General features: G+C 37.9%; 1 protein-coding gene across 1 annotated transcript; it reads right to left on the reverse strand.

Annotated features, from left to right (window-relative positions):
- Positions 1–18009: 18009 nt before the first annotated feature.
- Positions 18010–18416, reverse strand: LOC129505200 (nuclear transport factor 2-like). The gene has a single exon (XM_055318154.1). The coding sequence runs from the start codon at positions 18414–18416 to the stop codon at positions 18033–18035; it is 384 nt and encodes a 127-aa protein (XP_055174129.1). The 3' UTR covers positions 18010–18032.
- Between the last annotated feature and the right edge of the window lie 275 nt (positions 18417–18691).

Raw genomic sequence — 18691 nt, forward strand, 5'->3', positions numbered from 1 at the left:
TGTCATTTTTCCTCCAGATGCCTTTAAGGTTTTCTGTCTTTGGCTTTCTGATGTTTGAGTATTATGTTCACAGGTGCTGGGTTTTTTGGAAAAGTTGTAATTTCTTCAAATATGTTTTCTGCTCTCTTCTCTCTCAGTTCTCCTGAATTCCATTTATGCATATGTTCTATCACTGATGTTGTTCAACAGCTTTTGGGTGATCTATTTTTTGGCATTCTTCTTTTGTGTTTCACTTTGGGAAATTTCTATTGATCTACATTTTCAAGTTAACTGGCTCTTTCCTCAGCCATGTCAAATCTACTTTGTTGATCTGTTGAAGGCACTCTTCATCTCTGTTACTGAATTGTTTTTTTAATATTTATTTATTTATTATTTATGATAGACATAGAGAGAGAGAGAGGCAGGGACACAGGAGGAGGGAGAAGCAGGCTCCATGCCGAGAGCCCGACGCGGGACTCGATCCCGGGACCCCAGGATCGCGCCCTGGGCCAAAGGTAGTCGCCAAACCACTGAGCCACCCAGGGATCCCCTGAATTGTTCTTTTTTAATTTCCATGTCTCTGCTCAAAGTATCTACCTGACCATGCATGTTGGCCTACCTTTGCTGCTAGAGCCTTTAACATCATAACTATAGCTATTTTAAATTTCCCATCTAATAGTTTTCATCATGTAGGTCATATCTGAGTCTGGCTCCATTAACTCCTTTGTCATTTTAAAATGTGTTTTGTCCTCCTTCTTTGAATACCTTTTAAGTCTTTTGTTGAAAGTTGGACATATACAAGACAATAGATACTGAGATAAATAATGATTATGCTTGAAGATGAGCACACCTTTCCTTCTGCTGAGCTGCTAGTGTAGGGGTTTGTTTTAATCTAGTCAAGAGTTGGGCTGGGTTTGAAGCTTCCTTCCTAATTGGCTTTGGGTCTCCCCACTGGCTAGGCATTTTACTTTTTCCAACAGAGAATTTGTCTCTTGCAGCTCTCCTAGCTATATTCTACTTACTTGTATTTGACACTTGATAGGATGATGGAGGTAGAGGATTGGGGGAAGGAGGTGTTGTCTGATATTCTTATTAAGCCTCATATTTAGGCAAGCATTGTGAAGCTAGGTCTTGCAGCTGTGACATTCTCAAGCTGTGACACTCTTGCTCATTCTCCAGTGGTTATATTGGGCCTACACAGAGTTTCACACCTCTCCCAAGGACCTCTGTCTGCTCTTATGTTCTCTTTCCCCTGCATATTAAGGCTCTTGTTCCTCTGAGATGATACTGATGATGAGTCTAGCATATGTCGCCAGTGGCGTCTGTTCTTTCCCTTGCTCCAGCCAGTATCACGGGGAAGTTTTCTTGGACTTCTCACCAACTCTCCCTTTGAATACCTAGAGGAAAATTGTTCAAGAGAATAGGACTTCCTACACACAAATGTCTCCAGCCCCTAGGAACTTCACATTCCCACTTAGCCTTTAGCAATTCATTAAAAATGAATTTTTAATGGCTGGGTCTTCTTTTTGGCTTAAAAAGAGTTTGACAATATCTTTTCTTTGAAAGCACTTGTCTCTCTCTATATTTCAGGATAGTTGTTTGCCCTGAATCTCATTTCTCTCATGGGTTCAAGAAAAGTCATTAATTTCCAGCTTCTCAGCTTTCTTTTCTGTCACTTGGGTAGGAGAGAGTGTCAGTTCAACACTCTTCATCTTCCAACTGAATTAAAAACTTTTTTTTTTTTTTACAAAGAGGCAACTTGACCCATCTCACATATTTCTCATAAAAGAGTGAGTAAGTATAGGGTAAAGAGACTATAAGATTTTAAGGGGAAAAAAAACAAAAACATCTAGTTTCCAGTTCCTGCCACGTAATTAATTACCTAGGGATATGACTTCAAATAAGAAAAATGGACTGATAAGGCTTCTTGGGCCTACCACCCCAAAAGGATCAAATGATGCAACTATGTGAAACTGATCTGAAAAGCAAAAATATGATATGGGATTAATGCAAAGTATGAGCTTATCTTTTATTCTTTAGTTGATGATTATATATTTTAAAATAAAATAGGTGTTTTATATCTGGCCATATAAAGATTCATTCAGATCAGTTCAGCAACATTATTGAGCACCTACTATCTGCCAGGCTCTGTCCTAGTTATATTTTCATCTGAGGAATGAACAAGACACAATCTGTACACTCAAGGAGTGTTTAGTTGAGCAGAGAAGACAAATATGTGTTTAATTTGATTCAATAATTTAATTATAAATATGTAAAACAAGTATCTGTCCACTGCATTTTTAGAAGAAAACTGAGTAACATGATGCATACATATAAAAATAATTTTTTACCATTAGATTATTCTGTATTAGGATACTCTTTTAAATTAGAAGAAAAGAACAACTGATTTCTCTCAAAATACCACCTTGATTACAACTTCATTAAATGGATAAAAACTCTTCTTACAATGAAAGGAATGTTTTACTCTTGAAACAATTTGTATCTCAGACAGTGTAGTAAAATGCTTTAAAGAGTTAAAGCTTGTCATCATCAGAAACTACATTAATAATACTTTTATCTTTAAACAGACACATTTTAATGTATTGCTTAGGTGGCTCCTTAAATGATTTACTCTTTTTCTCAGTACGTCATTTATAATTGAGGGGTTCCCAAAGCTGAACAGTTAGATGCAAAAACATGTGTTCAGAGTTGAGACAGGAATGGCAAATGGCCACATTCTTAAGATCATGTAATTGAGTCAAATAGGGAATTCAATACCTCAGCAGATGACAAGTTCAAGGATGACCCTGTTTTAGCAAAAGCTAAGTTGGAACACATGAAACCATCTGATTTTGAGTTTTCATGTGAATCATTTTGGAGCACAAGGATTAATGAATGTATGAGAATGTGTCCTTGGATTAGAATGCATTCCTACAGAATGAGAATAAGAAATATGAGAAATATTAAAAAGAAAACAAATACAGCATTGTTAATTTCTTACTATGTGACTAAAAGACTTGAAGCAAAGGATTTGTGTGACTTCAGTGGTGGGTTACTTTCCCACAATGCACCTGCATGCAAAAGACAACTGTAAATAGTATATGATTCTGTTCAGAGTCAGAAATATTCACAAGCTACCACCAAACTTAGCTCAGTCTTCTTTGTACACTGCTAATTTTATCACCTGGAACTAATAAGATTAAAAATTCAAATCTGCTTAAACTTTGGACTACTAAAGGTGAATTATCTAAAAACAGATATCTACATCTATGTATACAAATGTATTAAAAATATGAATTGTACAATTTGGGAGCATTTCGGGTAGTTAACAAATGTCTGATATTAGCTTAATTCTGTAATTTAAAACTCAATTGGTACATGGGAAACTCTACCTTCAGTTCATGTGGATTATGTCATAAAAAATAATTACAGATTATGAGCTAAATAAATAATACAATTCAGACCCTGATCTGTTTTTAACAAAGGCAAGTAAAAAGTCTGTGAAAATTGTGAACTTTTCTGTGGTTCTGGGTAACTCTGAACAAGAGTACCAGCTGTTCTATTAGATAATGTCTTGGATAAAGTCACTCTTGAATGAAATTTTTCACACTTTGTAGTAATAATACATCACACTATTGAAATGGGAAAAGAAAGATGATGGCAAATATCTGAGATAGTCCAGAAATGAATTCTTTTCCATGACTGATTTTATCTTCTAAGCCAGAATAGAATTAATTAGCATTTTGCCAAACTCCATGATTTTGCAAGTTTACAAATTAACAATACAGTATTGGTACAATGAGAACGTGTATCCAAAGTGTGAAAGCAGTTTATCTACTGTGACCTTACCTCCCACTTTAAGGAGAATTATAAAAGCAAATGAACAGCTACTTTTAAATTTCAGAACTATTTGACAATAACTTGGAAGAGTTAGGGAGGTCACCCAAGACACAGACTGACATGGAAATTGTTTCTTGTTCCTTCTTTTAAAAGTGTCATTCTTTCATCTTCCAAACACTTATAATTGGTAGGGAGAAGAACGGAAGAATACTCATGGCCATGGTGAAAACACAAGTGAGAACCTTAATAAACTTACTCTGATGGTAGCTGCTCTTACAGTGGTAATGAGATTTTTAAAAATATATTTCACTAGTGCAGCCAAAACATGCTTACCAGTTGAAATGGTTAGATATATAAATGAGAAGTTATTTTTAGTTTTTCTTTTTATGTTGCAGATTTTCTTTTTTAGATGACACAAAATCATAAAATACTTTGCTAAATTTCCTTCACCCAAATCATAAGGATTGCTGGGAACTAAGTAGTAGTGTTGAAATTTTGCTAATAGTAAATCATATTCTTTATTTAAACTATGGCTTTCCAATGATTTGAGCTATGCCAGAATTCTGTTCTAGACCATTTGAAATTAAACATGAAAATATTAATTTCTTGCAACCAAGACATCTCATACCACAATATGATACGCATGGCTGCTATACAGTAATAGCCGAGCAACATTTTTTAAGCAGAGAGCAGTTAGTGTTCTTTTCCAAGGCAGATGTTTTCCAGATTTGCTATTGTCACTCATTAAGAAAGTAAGAAGTTTGTGAGTTATGATAATGTGAGGTACAATATTGTATATGCCATCTCATCCATAAAACACCACAGATTTTCTCAGCTAATTCTTTCCTTTGCTTGCTTTAATTGGTTCGGTATGACTGTTTTTCCATTAGTGTAGAAATACTTACTTTGTGTGATAAAATGTACTCAAACAGAGAAAATAGGTAGGCAGTGGGAATATTAATAAAATGAAAGGGAAGTAGATATTTTAGTTAACATTACTCATAATATATTCAAAAATTGTTTTTTAAAAAAGAAATTATAAAGAAATAATTCTGTGTTATTTTATTAGACATTTAGCACATATTATATAATTTGGGGAGCATTGTGTATATTTTGAGGAATTCAAAGCACTGTACAAATATTATCCAATGAACACTTCCAATTAAGAGAATACAGGAGGGGCACCTAGATGATTCAGTCGGTTAAGCATCTGCCTTTGGCTCAGGTCATGATCTCAGGGTTCTGGGATCAAGCCCCATCCAGTCTCCCAGTTAAGCAGGGAGTCCGCTTCTCCCTCTCCCTCTGCCCCTCTCTCTGCTCATGCTCTTTCTCTCAAAGAAATAAAATCTTAAAAAAAAAGAATTAAGGAGATCTTACTGTATTTATAGTTTAACCAGAGTAAACACAGTTCACATAGCTTGATAGTGACAATGAAGTTCTTTTTTTTTTTAAGATTTATTTATTTATTTATCAGAGAGAGAGAGAAGGCAGGGCAGAGACACAGGAGGAGGGAGAAGCAGGCTCCATGCCGGGAGCCTAACGTGGGACTCGATCCCAGGACTCCAGGATTGCGCCCTGGGTCAAAGGCAGGCACCAAACTGCTGAGCCACCCAGCGATCCCCTGACAATGAAGTTCTTAATAAAGTAAAACAAAACTTGGATTTTATTCCCTCCTAGAAATTGAGTTTAGTGCCTGAATTATCAGAAAAATGTGGTAATATACTATTGGCTGACTGTAATGTTCAACCTCATATATACCTTCTTAAAGCTATATCCTTACCTAAATTGATCTTAAAATTTCTAGTAAGATAAATAAGAACATAAGACCTTGTTTAATAATCTATTGCTAACCTGATTGAAATATCATCAATATTAAAAATTGGAAAATTTTACCATCTTTCATTCTCTTTAAATATTTGAGTTGAAATATTCTTACTAAAAATAGGGATTTTCAATAACTAATATTAAAAATGTATCTTAAAAAAATTATTGAATCCATAGGGGTCATGAAATGGTGGGAGAGGTTTCTATTTTCCCACAGCAATGGAGCATGGTATCTGTGCAGGGCTCCCAGCTGGCCTGCTGCTCAGAACAGAAACTGCAAACCCACATTCCAGATTGCCTCAATATTGCAACATGAGATGACTTAGAGAAGTAAAAATACAAATATCTTGAGACAATCAATGAAAATACAACTATCTTATTAAAATTGAAATGGGTAGCCTCTAAAAGGCACCATCTTTCTTAACCAACTGAAAAATTATGGCAAGACCCATATACTACTCATACTTCAGTAATTGTATGCAAAACACTGAACAGAATATTAAGCTTTATCATACAGAAGGCTCATAATCCATTAACAATACCCCCTACACATAACTTTCAGCAACACTTAGGAATTTATATATCAAATGCAAACCCACAGACTCGGCTGAGGGTATAAATAACAACGGCTCCCAGAGTTTAGTAATTCCAAGTATGAGTATTATGCATGTCTTTCCTTTTTTCCCATTATACTAGAACCATAAAATTTATTTCCAACCCAGACAGCCGCATGTATGGCCAATTTGTTATGATTATAATGACATAAGGGGGGGGGGAGGCTCAAGATGCAGGGACTTTACAAATGTAGAACAACCCCTTTGCACTGACGTCAATATCCAGGGAATTCTGAGGCTGTCTAGGGATCTCAGATGTCACGGATGAGATTTCTATGCAGATGAATTGTTGAGCTCTGAACTGGCTTTTCTAATGCCCTGACAGTCCATGCCGAACTACACTCAGTCCTAATCTGAGTCTAGTTTGTGGGAAGGGCTACAGCAAACTGAGAAAGGCCATGCTGAAAAAGAACTGCAGTCCTGAACAAAGATGCTGAATTTGTTACCTTTTGGTGATACCATTCCTCTACAAAATAAATGATTCTGGCCCCAGACAGATTGATATTATCTGTAACAATCTGCAATAATGTTAGCTCTGGAACTGAGAAGAGGCAGCTAGAGTTCATGAATTAACTTGTGACCACCCAAAATGCCTCCACACAGTGAGTTAACAGATGGAGACAAAATCTCAGCGCACTTATCTGTCGCAACTGAGATTCCACTCTTGACAGAAAGAAAACATAATTAAAAGATAAATCCAACCACAACTTACTGAATGACTACTAAGTACCAGGCATTGTCCTAGGGCACTTCACACAAATTATTTTACTTGACTCTCAATGTCTATGAGAGAGGTTTCATTATTCCTTATTTTACAAGTAATCTAAGTAGTCATAGCTAGGGAATGATGAAGCTCTTCTTAGACAGGTTTGTCCAACCCCGAAGCTCAACTTTTCCCATTGCTATCCTACCCTGTGGTGGATTAAAGATGGGCACAAATACCTTGCTACTCTTGTCAAGGAAAAATGGAGCTCAATGGTCTAATTCCTTTCCCTCTTGAAGCTGCGTTGACCTTAGTAACTTGCTTGGCCAGTAGAATGGAGTGGAAATGACATCCTTTGGAGTGCCTGGGTGGCTCAGTTGGTTAAGGGTCTGCCTTCAGTTTGGGTCATTTTCCTGGGGTCCTGAGATCAAGTCCTGCATCAGGCTCCCTGCTCAGTGGGGAGTCTGCCTCCCTCTCCCTGTGTCCCTCTTCTCTCATGCTCTCTCTCTCTAAAATAAAGTTGTTTTTTTTTTTTTTTAAAGAAAATGGCATCTTTTGATTTCTGAGTCTAGGTTTTAAGAAGCCTTCATCCAAGACCTCTTGGGGTAATCACTCACAAAGTCCTGAGCCACCATGAAATAATATATATAGAAGCCCTGAGACTAAAAGGGAAGGGGTCCCAGTTGAACCCAGCCTTCCAGTCATCCCCACCAAGATATCAGACAGAAGCCATCTTGATCTGTCCCAACGAGGCCAGCCATCAGTTGGACACCTCAAGTGACCCCAGTGGATGCCCTGTAGAGAAGAAAAATCATCCAGCTGATCCCCAAATTCCTGAGAGACATCATCAAATATGATAAAACCATTATTGCTATGTAAGCACAAAGTTTTGGGGTGGTTAGTTCTGGGGCAATAACTGCAAAAAGCTTTCTTTGATATTACCACACTGTGAACCTAGTGGCAGTCTTGGGTAAAAAACATTACCTAATATTGTTGAAAAATAGAACATTCTCCTGACCTTTTTTTTTTTTTAACAGTTTTTTAAAAAATCTTTAAAAAGATTTTATTTATTCATGAGAGACACAGAGAGAGAAAGAGAGGCAGAGACATAGGCAGAAGGAGATGTAGGCTCCTTGTAGGGAGCCTGATGCGGGACTCGATCCCAGGACGCTGGGATCATGCTCTGAGCCAAAGGCAGATGCTAAACCACTCCACTGAGCTACCCAAGTGTCCCTTATCCTAACTTTTGATAAACAGGATATGAGTCTTTATTATTCAGGTTGGGATACATCTGGGTGAATGGAGAAGAAACATGTTACCACAGATACCAAAGAGGTACCAAAGAGAAAGTATCTTAGGATTCTTTAGACTTCAAGTGGTGGAAATCTGAATTAAATTGCTTTAAGCAAAAACAAAGGAAAGTACAAAATGAATTGGCCCATGTAACCGAAAACTAGTGGGATGTTGACCTGGTAGGTCTAATCAAGATGCTCAAAAACATAATAAAAAATTGGTTTCTCCCCATATTTCAGCTTCATTCTCTTCTGGGCTACCTTTATTCTCAAGCCAAATCCTCCCTCATGGTGACAAGATGGTCAACGGTAGCTCTAGGTTTATATTATACCATCTCAGTTGTGAATTCTGCAGCAAAGGGAATTTTCATTTGTAATAGGTCCAGGAAAGGGTTGTTATTTGCCTGGATTGGGTCACGTGCCCTTCTCTGAACCAGTTCCTCTGGGCAGGTAAATGAAATGTTCTGTCTGGCCAGGTCTTAGTCAGCAGACCACCCATTAACACTGGGGCTTGGTCAACCCCATCTTTACCAGGTGGACCGTATTGGGAGTATTGCTTCCCAAAGGAACCCTGTGCATTATTTCTATCATAAAGACTGGAGGGTAAGTACCACAGAGAAGAAAATGCACCTTCCAAAGGGCAGCGAGAAGGAAATACCTGTTCCTTCTTCACATAATTAAAATTATGTTAATGACTTGACTTTATTTTTTCTAAATCATAGCTATAATTTAACATTTGAATAAAATTACTGTAAACAAAATTATGATCTTCATCTCCACCACATCCATTTCACTCTTCCCTCTCCTGTTTAAGAACACATTCTCCTGCTCCACAGAGTACCTAGTGGTCTTATGCCGCTCTCTGGCAGCCCAAGGCCCCTTGCCAAAGTCCTACCCTGCCTTGTGAGTGTACCGTTTCCTGGCCCTAATCTTTAAGAGAATTAGATAACTTGCATCAAGTAGTTGAGCCAGTCACCAACCTGTTCTTGGCTCCTTCATACTGTAAAATGAGGTAAGTAGCCTTTAATATACCTTATATAAACAATTTCCTGACTTTTCAATGAGATAAACCCTATAAAAGCAAACCGTAACCATTTGAATATCTCATTGCCCTGGTTGGATGAGAGGAGGGGACTCTTGTTTTCCCTCATAAATAGAGGGGCAAAATTCCAGTTCTTCTTCACTCTGGGGAAAGAGGATGTCAACATGCCCAATCGCTTTCTCCCTTTGCTTGTCCCTCCCTTCATGTGAGAGAGGTGCTGATGTTTGGTGGGATCCTGTTTCCATGCTTCTTAATGAGATCACAGATCACTGTTCACCTGTGGCATGATATCTAGTTCTCCTTGGCAGGTTTGTGCTCATGCAGTGAGCTCCCTTTCCTACTCTGGTACAAGCCATAGCACTTACCGCCTCAGAGTACTAATAACGCATTTTAGGAGGGCCTGGTCCACTGAGTAGAGATGCTTGCCATTTTCTCTGCATTCTGGTCCCTCCTGCCCTCCAGAAGCAGTCTTTGAACTTTCAGTAAGTAAAGTGGTAGACTGTGCAGCAGACTCAGCTCTCTTTGCAAATACAGAGGTTTTTATTTGAGTTGGGTGGGAGGGGACCCGGTCTTGGCCTCAGGTCTAAGCTACGTGCTCCAATCTAGATTACCCAGAGCCATGGATTTTATTATTTCTCTACATAAAATGATGATACTGTGGACCTCCATTTTGGTAGTGATTCTTCTCTCCAGAGGTGAGAACCTGACAGGAAGGTCACTTAGCTCTGGTCTACCTCAAACAGCCATTTCCAAATTACTTTCACATGCATTCTTGTCATTTCATTCTCAAACTGCCTTGTGATGCTGCCAGGCAGGGGCTGTTAATTTCAGTTTACAGCCAAGAAAATAGAGATTTAGAAAGTTAAGTGACTCATCCATGGTCTAGTGAGTTAGTGGCAGAGAGGGACTAAGTCGAGGTGATGAGACACTAAGAATAGAAACTTGAGTCAGAGGCCCAACTAATATTCTACCTGAAGAATAAGTCAACTAGCAGTTATTCCCTATCCTTTGTACTACTGTGTCAAGAAACTATTGTGAAAACCTGAGAGTCCCACAGAGTACAGGCAAAACAAAAGCCATGCAGATAACAAAGTATCATAACGTCAGGTGCATGATTTAATTTCTAAGCTACTGTGACACTGCGACCATGCAGATCACAAAAATAACACATTGCAGATGTTTTATCCATGTAGATTTGAGTGAACATTATGGAATTCTATGCCCTGGTGAATATATGTAAGTGTGTTGCTTCTGTTGTTTGTAGGGACCTTATTGGATAGGATATTTGATATCACTAGAGATTATGAAAGCCTGAAAGCCTGTCAAATTGAGGCAGTGTATGCACCTGCATCCAGCCGTCCACCACTGCAGCCTTTCTAGCAGCTGTCAGTGTTCCCACTCTCCCCCACATAACTGGGAATGTCAAGCCACATGCAACTATGTCTGCTTGTGTACAAAGAGGAAACAAGGTGACAGAGAGTAAATAGAAAAACTCTGGCAATCTCACTCTACTAATACTAAAAGAGGGTATTCTGAACTCTACAAAGCAATGAAATATTTTTGGACATGATTCCCTGAACGTATTTGATGTAGGGGCTGAATCTTTCAAGAGGGAAATTTCCCCACAATCTCATTATGTCAAATTAATATCTAAATATATCTCTGAATGTTGAACAAAATCAGTGGAGGAAGAACCAACTGAAGACCATTCTTTAGTATTCCTGGTCTCATACTAGGAAGTGGTATGAGGTTAAAAGAACTATTTTCACTTAACATTTCTTGGTTTTACAGGTAGTTCTTCTATTTCAGTGTGTGTGTGTCTGTGAGAGAGAGAGGGGTAGAAAGAGAGAGAGAGGGAGAGAGATGGAGAGAAAGAGAGAAATCTTGAATGTTTTGTGTGACATCTGGATCACTCTGTCCTGTGTTTACTACAAAGAAAGGGGCAGTAAAAAGAAAGTCAATTCCATAGTCCACGGTTTGCAACCAAGATATAGAAGAGAGGAGAGGGATGCCTGGGTGGCTCAGCAGTTGAGTGTTTGCCTTTGGCTCAGGGCATGATCCCGGGATCCTGGGATCGAGTCCCACATTGGGCACCCTCCATGGAGCCTGCTTCTCCCTCTGCCTATGTCTCTGCCTCTCTCTCTGCATATCTCATGAATAAATAAAATATTTTTAAAAATATATTTAAAAAATAGGAGGAATAGGAGAATCCTGGAATTCTGGGAGAATGATGACCAAATGTAATCACATGCCTAGTCCATAGTAGGTGCTCACCATGCCTTTGCTGAAAGAATGAACTTAAATTAACTGGGTTCATTACAGAATTTACTGAGTGAATATATGCTAAGTAACTTGTTGCTTGGTAGTAGTGATAGACTTGTGCTTGTATGTGAAAGTATTTGGGAGATAAAAATAAAAGAAGATAAATACTTTGTTTTATACACCTGGTGTATAAAACCTAATGCTTTATAAAAGCATTAGAGAAGATCAAGTTGTCATCATCGTAGATGCAAATAGTTAAGTCCACCTCTTCCTCTAAGTAGCTTTCTCTCTTGGATCTGGAGGGAAAGCCTTTCAATCACAGGTGTTACTACAACTTGTGATTCAAAAGAATGATTCAGCCTTTGCCATAGAAAGTCTCAGCACAGAGAAGCTATTGAAGAAAATGGAGAAACAAAAATAAAAATGCATAGGAGTGTATTTACATATGAACAAGTAATGTGAAGAAAATATTTTGAACCCCAATAGCTAACTGCTCCTTGGTTCCACGGCTCTGCCTGATTCTCGCACCAAGGGGAGTTGAAAACTTCAGAAAAGGCTGAACGTGAATTCCTCAACATATATGGGACCTCTTAACATTCTCCTTCCTACATGTGAACAGAATTGGCACTTAATTTATTGCACTTATAATTGGATCTAATGATATACATAATATATATCAAGATTCAATGGGAAAGGGGATGATGTCAGCAAAAATGGCAGATTAAGGACCTCCAAAAATTCCTCCATAAAAGCAATGAGAACACTCACCAAAATTGTCACAGTTGATATTTTCAGAATGCTAGAAATTAACCAAAGGCTCCTAGCAACCTTGGTAGTGGTTTTTAAAGAAAAACAGCTGAATCTTGGTAAGAACAGTGTGATTTGTGGCATTTTAACTTGTCCTATTCCCATACCTCCTCTCTAGCTCCACAGGAGCCTTGAAAATTGACAGCTCACAATCACAGTGAAAAGCAGCAGCCCTGCAGCCACTGGAGAGAGAAAAATGGGGTGGGGCTCCTTTAAAGTTTCATTCCAAGAAAACTGTCATTATTTAACCTGTTGGCTCCTGGAAGACCCCACTTGTAAAGAAATCTTTATTTAACTTGATTCAGAGGTCACTTGGTACAAAAGATGCAAAAAATCTCTTCCCCAGGCACACTGTCATAAAGTTACAGGCAATTGTTTAAGTCTGAAGCTGCCTAAAGTGGTAAATAACCATTGGGGGAAATAATAGGCTAACCAAAAATTTTAAAGGGAAAATCTGGGGAATGAGAATCCCATAGAGGCTTTGAAAAGCTCTTAGATGCTCTTGGGAATTAAAAAAAAGTCACAAACACAGGTAGGTTTGTGCACATTCCCAAAACTGTGCACATGATTAGTAAAGATCTGAAAGGCTCTAAACTCTCACCTTTGGCTGACCTAGAGGTTCTGTGCAATCAAGGAAGTGAAGGCTGAGGCAAAATTGTAAATTATCTGGCTAAGCATTGAAATAGTGCTCCAACACACAGAGAAAGTCCCTCAAAAAAGACTGGGAGATTTAGTTGTTTAGGCATTTAAGGAAATCTCTGTCCAATTATTAGTGGACCACTATGCTAATCAAGTAGAAACATAGGTGGCCACACATGACAAAGAATACAGACTTCACAGAACTGGTGCAGAAAAGTCACTAAACAAAAACAAAAACACACAACAACAAACCCTGGGAAGGAGGAAGAATTTGATTTCCAGAATTGCCACATTATATTATTTTAAACATCCAGTTATCTACAAAAAATGAGGCAGCACCAGTTTGAATTCCCACCAACCGTGTAAGAGAGTTCCCCTTTCTCCACATCCTTGCCAACATTTCTTGTTTCCTGAGTTATTTTAGCCATTGAGACTGGTGTGAGGTGGTATCTCATTGTGGTTTTGATTTGTATTTTCCTGATGCTGAGTGATGTTGAGCATTTTTTCATGGTATTAGCCATTTGTATGTCTTCTTTGGAGAAATGTCTGTTCATGTCTTCTGCCCATTTCTTGACTGGATTTTTTTATTTTATGGGTGTTGAGTTTGCTAGGTTTTTAATAGATTTTTGGATACTAGCCCTTTATCTGCTATGTCATTTGTAATTATCTTCTCCCATTCTGTAGGCTGCCTTTTAGTTTTATTGATTTTTTCCTTTACTGTGCAGAAGATTTTTATCTTGATGAAGTCTCAATAATTCATTTTTGCTTTTGTTTCCCTTACCTCTAGAGATGTGTCTAGTAAGAAGTTGTTCCAGTTAAGGTCAAAAGGGTTGCTGCCCGTATTTTCCTCTAGGATTTTCATCAATTCCTGACTTACATTTAAGGTCTTTCATCCATTTTGAATTTATTTTTGTGTATGGGTAAAGAAGTGGTCTAATTTCATTCTTTTGCATATTGCTGTTCAGTTTTCACAATAACATTTGTTGAAGAGACTGTCTTTTTTCCTTTGGATATTCTTTTCAGCTTTGTCAAATAGTTGACTGTAGAGTTGAGGGCCCATTTCTGGGTGCTCTACTCTGTTCCACTGATCTATGTATCTGTTTTTGTGCCTGTACCATATTGTCTTGATGACTACAGCTTTGTAATATAGATCAAAGTCTGGAATTCTGATGCCTCCAACAATAGTTTTCTTTTTCAAGATTGCTTTGGCTATTCAAGGTCTTTTCCAGGATCATACAAATAAAGTTAAAAATAGAACTACCCTATGACCCAGCAACTGCATTATTAGGTTTTTATCCAAAGGATACAAAAAATAGTGATTTGAGAGGCACATGAATCCCAATGTTTATAGCAGCAATGTCCACAATAACCAAAACATTGAAGGAGCACAAATGTCCATCAACTGATGAATGGATAACAGGATGTCTCTCTCTCTCTCTCTCTCTCTCTCTCTCTCTCTCTCACACACACACACACACACACGGATATTATTCAGCCATCAAAAACAATGAAATCTTGCCATTTGCAACAACATGGATGGAGCTAGAGTGTACTATGACAACCGAAATAAGTCACTCAGAGAAAGACAAATACTATATGATTTCATTCATACGTAGAAGTTAAGAAACAAAACTGATGAACATACAGGAAGAGAAGGAAAAAAATAAAATAGGATAAAAACATAGAGGGAGGGATCCCTGGGTGGCGCAGTGGTTTGGCGCCTGCCTTTGGCCCAGGGCGCGATCCTGGAGACCCGGGATCGAATCCCACCTCAGGCTCCTGGTGCATGGAGCCTGCTTCTCCCTCTGCCTGTGTCTCTGCCTCTCTCTCTCTCTCTCTCTGTGACTATCATAAATCAATAAAAAAATTAAAAAAAAAACATAGAGGGAGGCAAACCTTAGATTCTTAAGACAACAAAAGGAGCATTGCTGAAGGCAAGGTGGGTGGGTGAATAGGGTAACTGGGTGATGGGCATTAAAGAGGGCACTTGATATAATGAGCACTGAATGTTATATGCATCTGGTGATCACTAAATACTACCCCTGAAACTAAAATAATAAATATTATTATTATTAGGCAAGCAGAAAAATAATAAAGTATGGCCCATACAAGGGGGAGGAAAAAAGCTACGAATGGGAAACTATCCCTAAGGAAAACCAGACATTGGTTTTACTAGACATATTCTTTAATCTATTCTAAAGATGTGCACAGAACTTTATTCTAAAGACTAAATATGAGAATGGTGTCTCACCAAATGAAGAATGTCAATAGAGATAGAAATTATAAAAGGAAAGCAAAAGAAACTCTGGAATTGAAAAATACATAAACCTAAATGAAAAAAAATCACTAAAGGGATTTCAACAGGAGATTTGAGCAGCCAGAAAAAAGAATCTAACAACAGGGTCTCAAAAAACATGAAGGAGAAACTAAGAATTAAATAAATAATTAGCAAATTCAACAATAATAGCTGCAACTTCAGTATCTCATTTCCAATGATGGATAGAACTAGAAAGAAAAACAACAAAGAAATGGCATACCTGAACAATATTTTAAACCATGCAGACCTCAAAGACATTTATAGAACTCTGCACACCACAACAGTAAAATACACAATTTTCTCAAGTGCACATGGAACATTCTCCAGGATAGAACATATATTACATTATAAAAGAAGTCTCAATAAGTTTAAAAGGGTTTAATAGAAGGTATTTCTCCAGTAATAGAAGAATATTTGGAAATTCAAAAATATTTAGAAATTAAGCAACACATACATTTAAAAAACAGTCAAACAAGAAATCACAAAGGAATTTAGAAATGTTATACATACGGTACGATACACAGAACACATAAAGTTTATAAAAACACAGAAGACACAACAAACCAAAACTTAAGGAATACAACTAAAACAGTGCTTGAGGAAAATTTTTATCTGTTATATTAGTCAGGGTTCTCCAGAGAAACAAAACCAGTAAGATATAAATAAGAGGATATTTATTACAGGAGTTGGTTCACAGGATTAGGGAGGCTGAAAAGTCCCCAAAACTGCCATCTGCAAGAGGAAGAACCAGAAAAGCTGGTGGTAGAATTTGGTCTGAGTCTGAAGGCCTAAGATCCACACCAGCTAATGTACAAATGTAGAAGATGGATAACTCAACTCAAGTAGAGAAAGCAGATTTGCCCTTACTCCATCTTTTTGTTTTATTCACACGCTCAAAAGATTGGATGATGCCTGTCCATGTTGGTGAAGGCACTATTTTTTATGCAGTTTACTGATTCAAACATTAATCTTCTGGAGACACCTTGCCAGAAATGTCCAGAAAAAAAATGTTTTCACAGATATCTGGGAGTCTTTTAGCTTAAACTGATACACAAAATTATGCACCATGCCTGTAAATGCCAATATTAAAAAGGGGTGGGGGGAAAGACTTCAAACCAATAACCTAACATTCCACCTTAAAAAATTAGAAGAGAATAAACTATACTAAATAAAAGCAGATGGAAAAAATGATTACTGTGGAAATAAAAAAGAGAATAAAATAATCGTCAACAAAATCAGAAGTTGGTCCTTTGAGAAAAGATCAATAAAATTAAATATTTACCAAAAATGACCAAAAAGAAAATATGGCACCTAAGTTACTCAAGTCAGGAACTAAAGAAGGGACATTACTACTGACTTTACAACAACAACAAAAAAGGAATTATAAGGGAATGCTATGGATAATTGTATGCCAACAAATTAGATAATGTAGATAAAACAAATTCATTTAAACACAAACTATCAAAACTGACTCAAGAAGAAATAAAATTTCTCAATAGACTTGTAACAAGGGATGAATTAGTAATCAAAATATTTTCCACAGACAAAAGCCAATGAATGCGCTGGTGAATTATACTAAACATTTAAAAAATAATAATAATCTTTCACAAACTCTTTGAAAACACAGAAGAGGAGAGGGAATACTTCCTAACTCATTCTATCATGCTAGTATTATCCTGATACTAAAAAGAGGAAGATAACAAGGAAAAAAAACCTTTATGAATACACAAATATCTTCAGTAAAATATAGTACACTAAGTCCAGCAACACATACAAAGAATTACGCATCATGACCAACTGGGATTTATTCCAAGAATGCAAAACCTTGCACTGGCTTAACATCCCAAGGTCAATTAATGTAATGTATCAATTGTCAGTAGAATAAAGTATGAAAACCACCTGATCATCTCAATAGATGCAGAAAAAGCATTTTGTAAATTCCAATACCACTTCTTGATAAACACAGTAAACAAACTAGGAATAGAAAGATAATTCCTTTTTTTCAAGTTTTTATTTAAGTTTCAGTTAGTTAACATGCATGTAATATTAGTTTCAGGTGTATAATTCAGTGATTCATCACTTAACACACACTACCCAGTACCCATTACAAGTTCCCTTCTTGATACTCACTACCCTTTTAACCCAACCCTCTGCCCACCTCTCCTCCAGCAACCCTCGATTTGTTCTCTAGGATTAAGAGTCTGTTTTTTGGTCTGCTTCTCTCTTCCCCATCACATGCTCATGTGTTTTGTTTCTTAAGTTCCATATATGAGTGAAATCATATGGTAATTGTTTCTTTTTTTGTTGTTGTTAAGAAAATTTTTGTGGGTTTATTATATCATGAGCCATTGAAACATCCAAACAAATCAATATCTGGGAGGTCAATATCTGGGCGGTGAGGCAGCTGCTTTCTCCTTCACTTCTCTGGGTTACTAGAGCAAACTGTCTGTAGATTAAAAAAAAAAAAGACATCCTTTTGCATTACTTAAGTCTTTCCAAGGCATGCGCTGGTACAACACAAACTTCTGTCAGATACAACTATTCTAGCATCCAAACATCATGCACAATACCTTGGTAGTAGCAGCGCACTGCACCCGCTCCCACCATGGCCCTGCTCATTTGTGTTTGATATTTGGAGCATCTGGAGGAGTGTAAATAGTTATCAGGAAGAGGAGGGAGGAGGAAACAGCATGAGTGCCTGGCTGGGAAGAAGTCAGCCGAAGTTGTGCAGGGCAAGCCTGAACATGTCATTGGTGCAAACCCAAGCATCACTGATGTTCTTTAATAGGAACATCTGGTGGAACCGCATGATGGGGTCTTCATCAGCCTTGAGCTGGCCCACTACCATGCTGATGATGCAGCTATCTGGCTTGGGCTGATGGTCCTGTGCCGTGATGCTGTGCTGGATTTTCTGGAACGGAAGGCTAGACAACTTTTCCGCAATGGCAGCTTTCCCCTGGAACTGCTGTCCTTCCCACGTAAGGCATGATGCATCAATATAAATTGTGTCTAGTTGGGTTCTGTCGTTATCAAATAACTGGTAGTAATGCTGAATGAAGCTGGATCCAATCTGCTCCCAAACTGGCTTGTCTCCCATTCTGGAGCATCACCCGGCCTCGTTGAGACCCGAGGGGCTAGCACGATGACAGCAGCCGCAGCGGCGGCAACCCAACACGGTCTACCGGTAATTCTGTTTCTATGACTGGCTTATTTCACTAAGCGTAATACTCTCTTAGCTCCACCCACACTGTTGAAAATGGCAAGATTTCTTTTTATGGCTAAGTAATATCCCATTGTGTGTGTGTGTGCGCGCACACACACACACACACACACACACACGCCACATCTTCTTTATCCATTCATCAGTCGATT

This window comes from Nyctereutes procyonoides, unplaced genomic scaffold (genome assembly GCF_905146905.1).
Source record: "Nyctereutes procyonoides isolate TBG_1078 unplaced genomic scaffold, NYPRO_anot_genome, whole genome shotgun sequence".
Taxonomy (NCBI): Eukaryota; Metazoa; Chordata; class Mammalia; order Carnivora; family Canidae; genus Nyctereutes; species Nyctereutes procyonoides.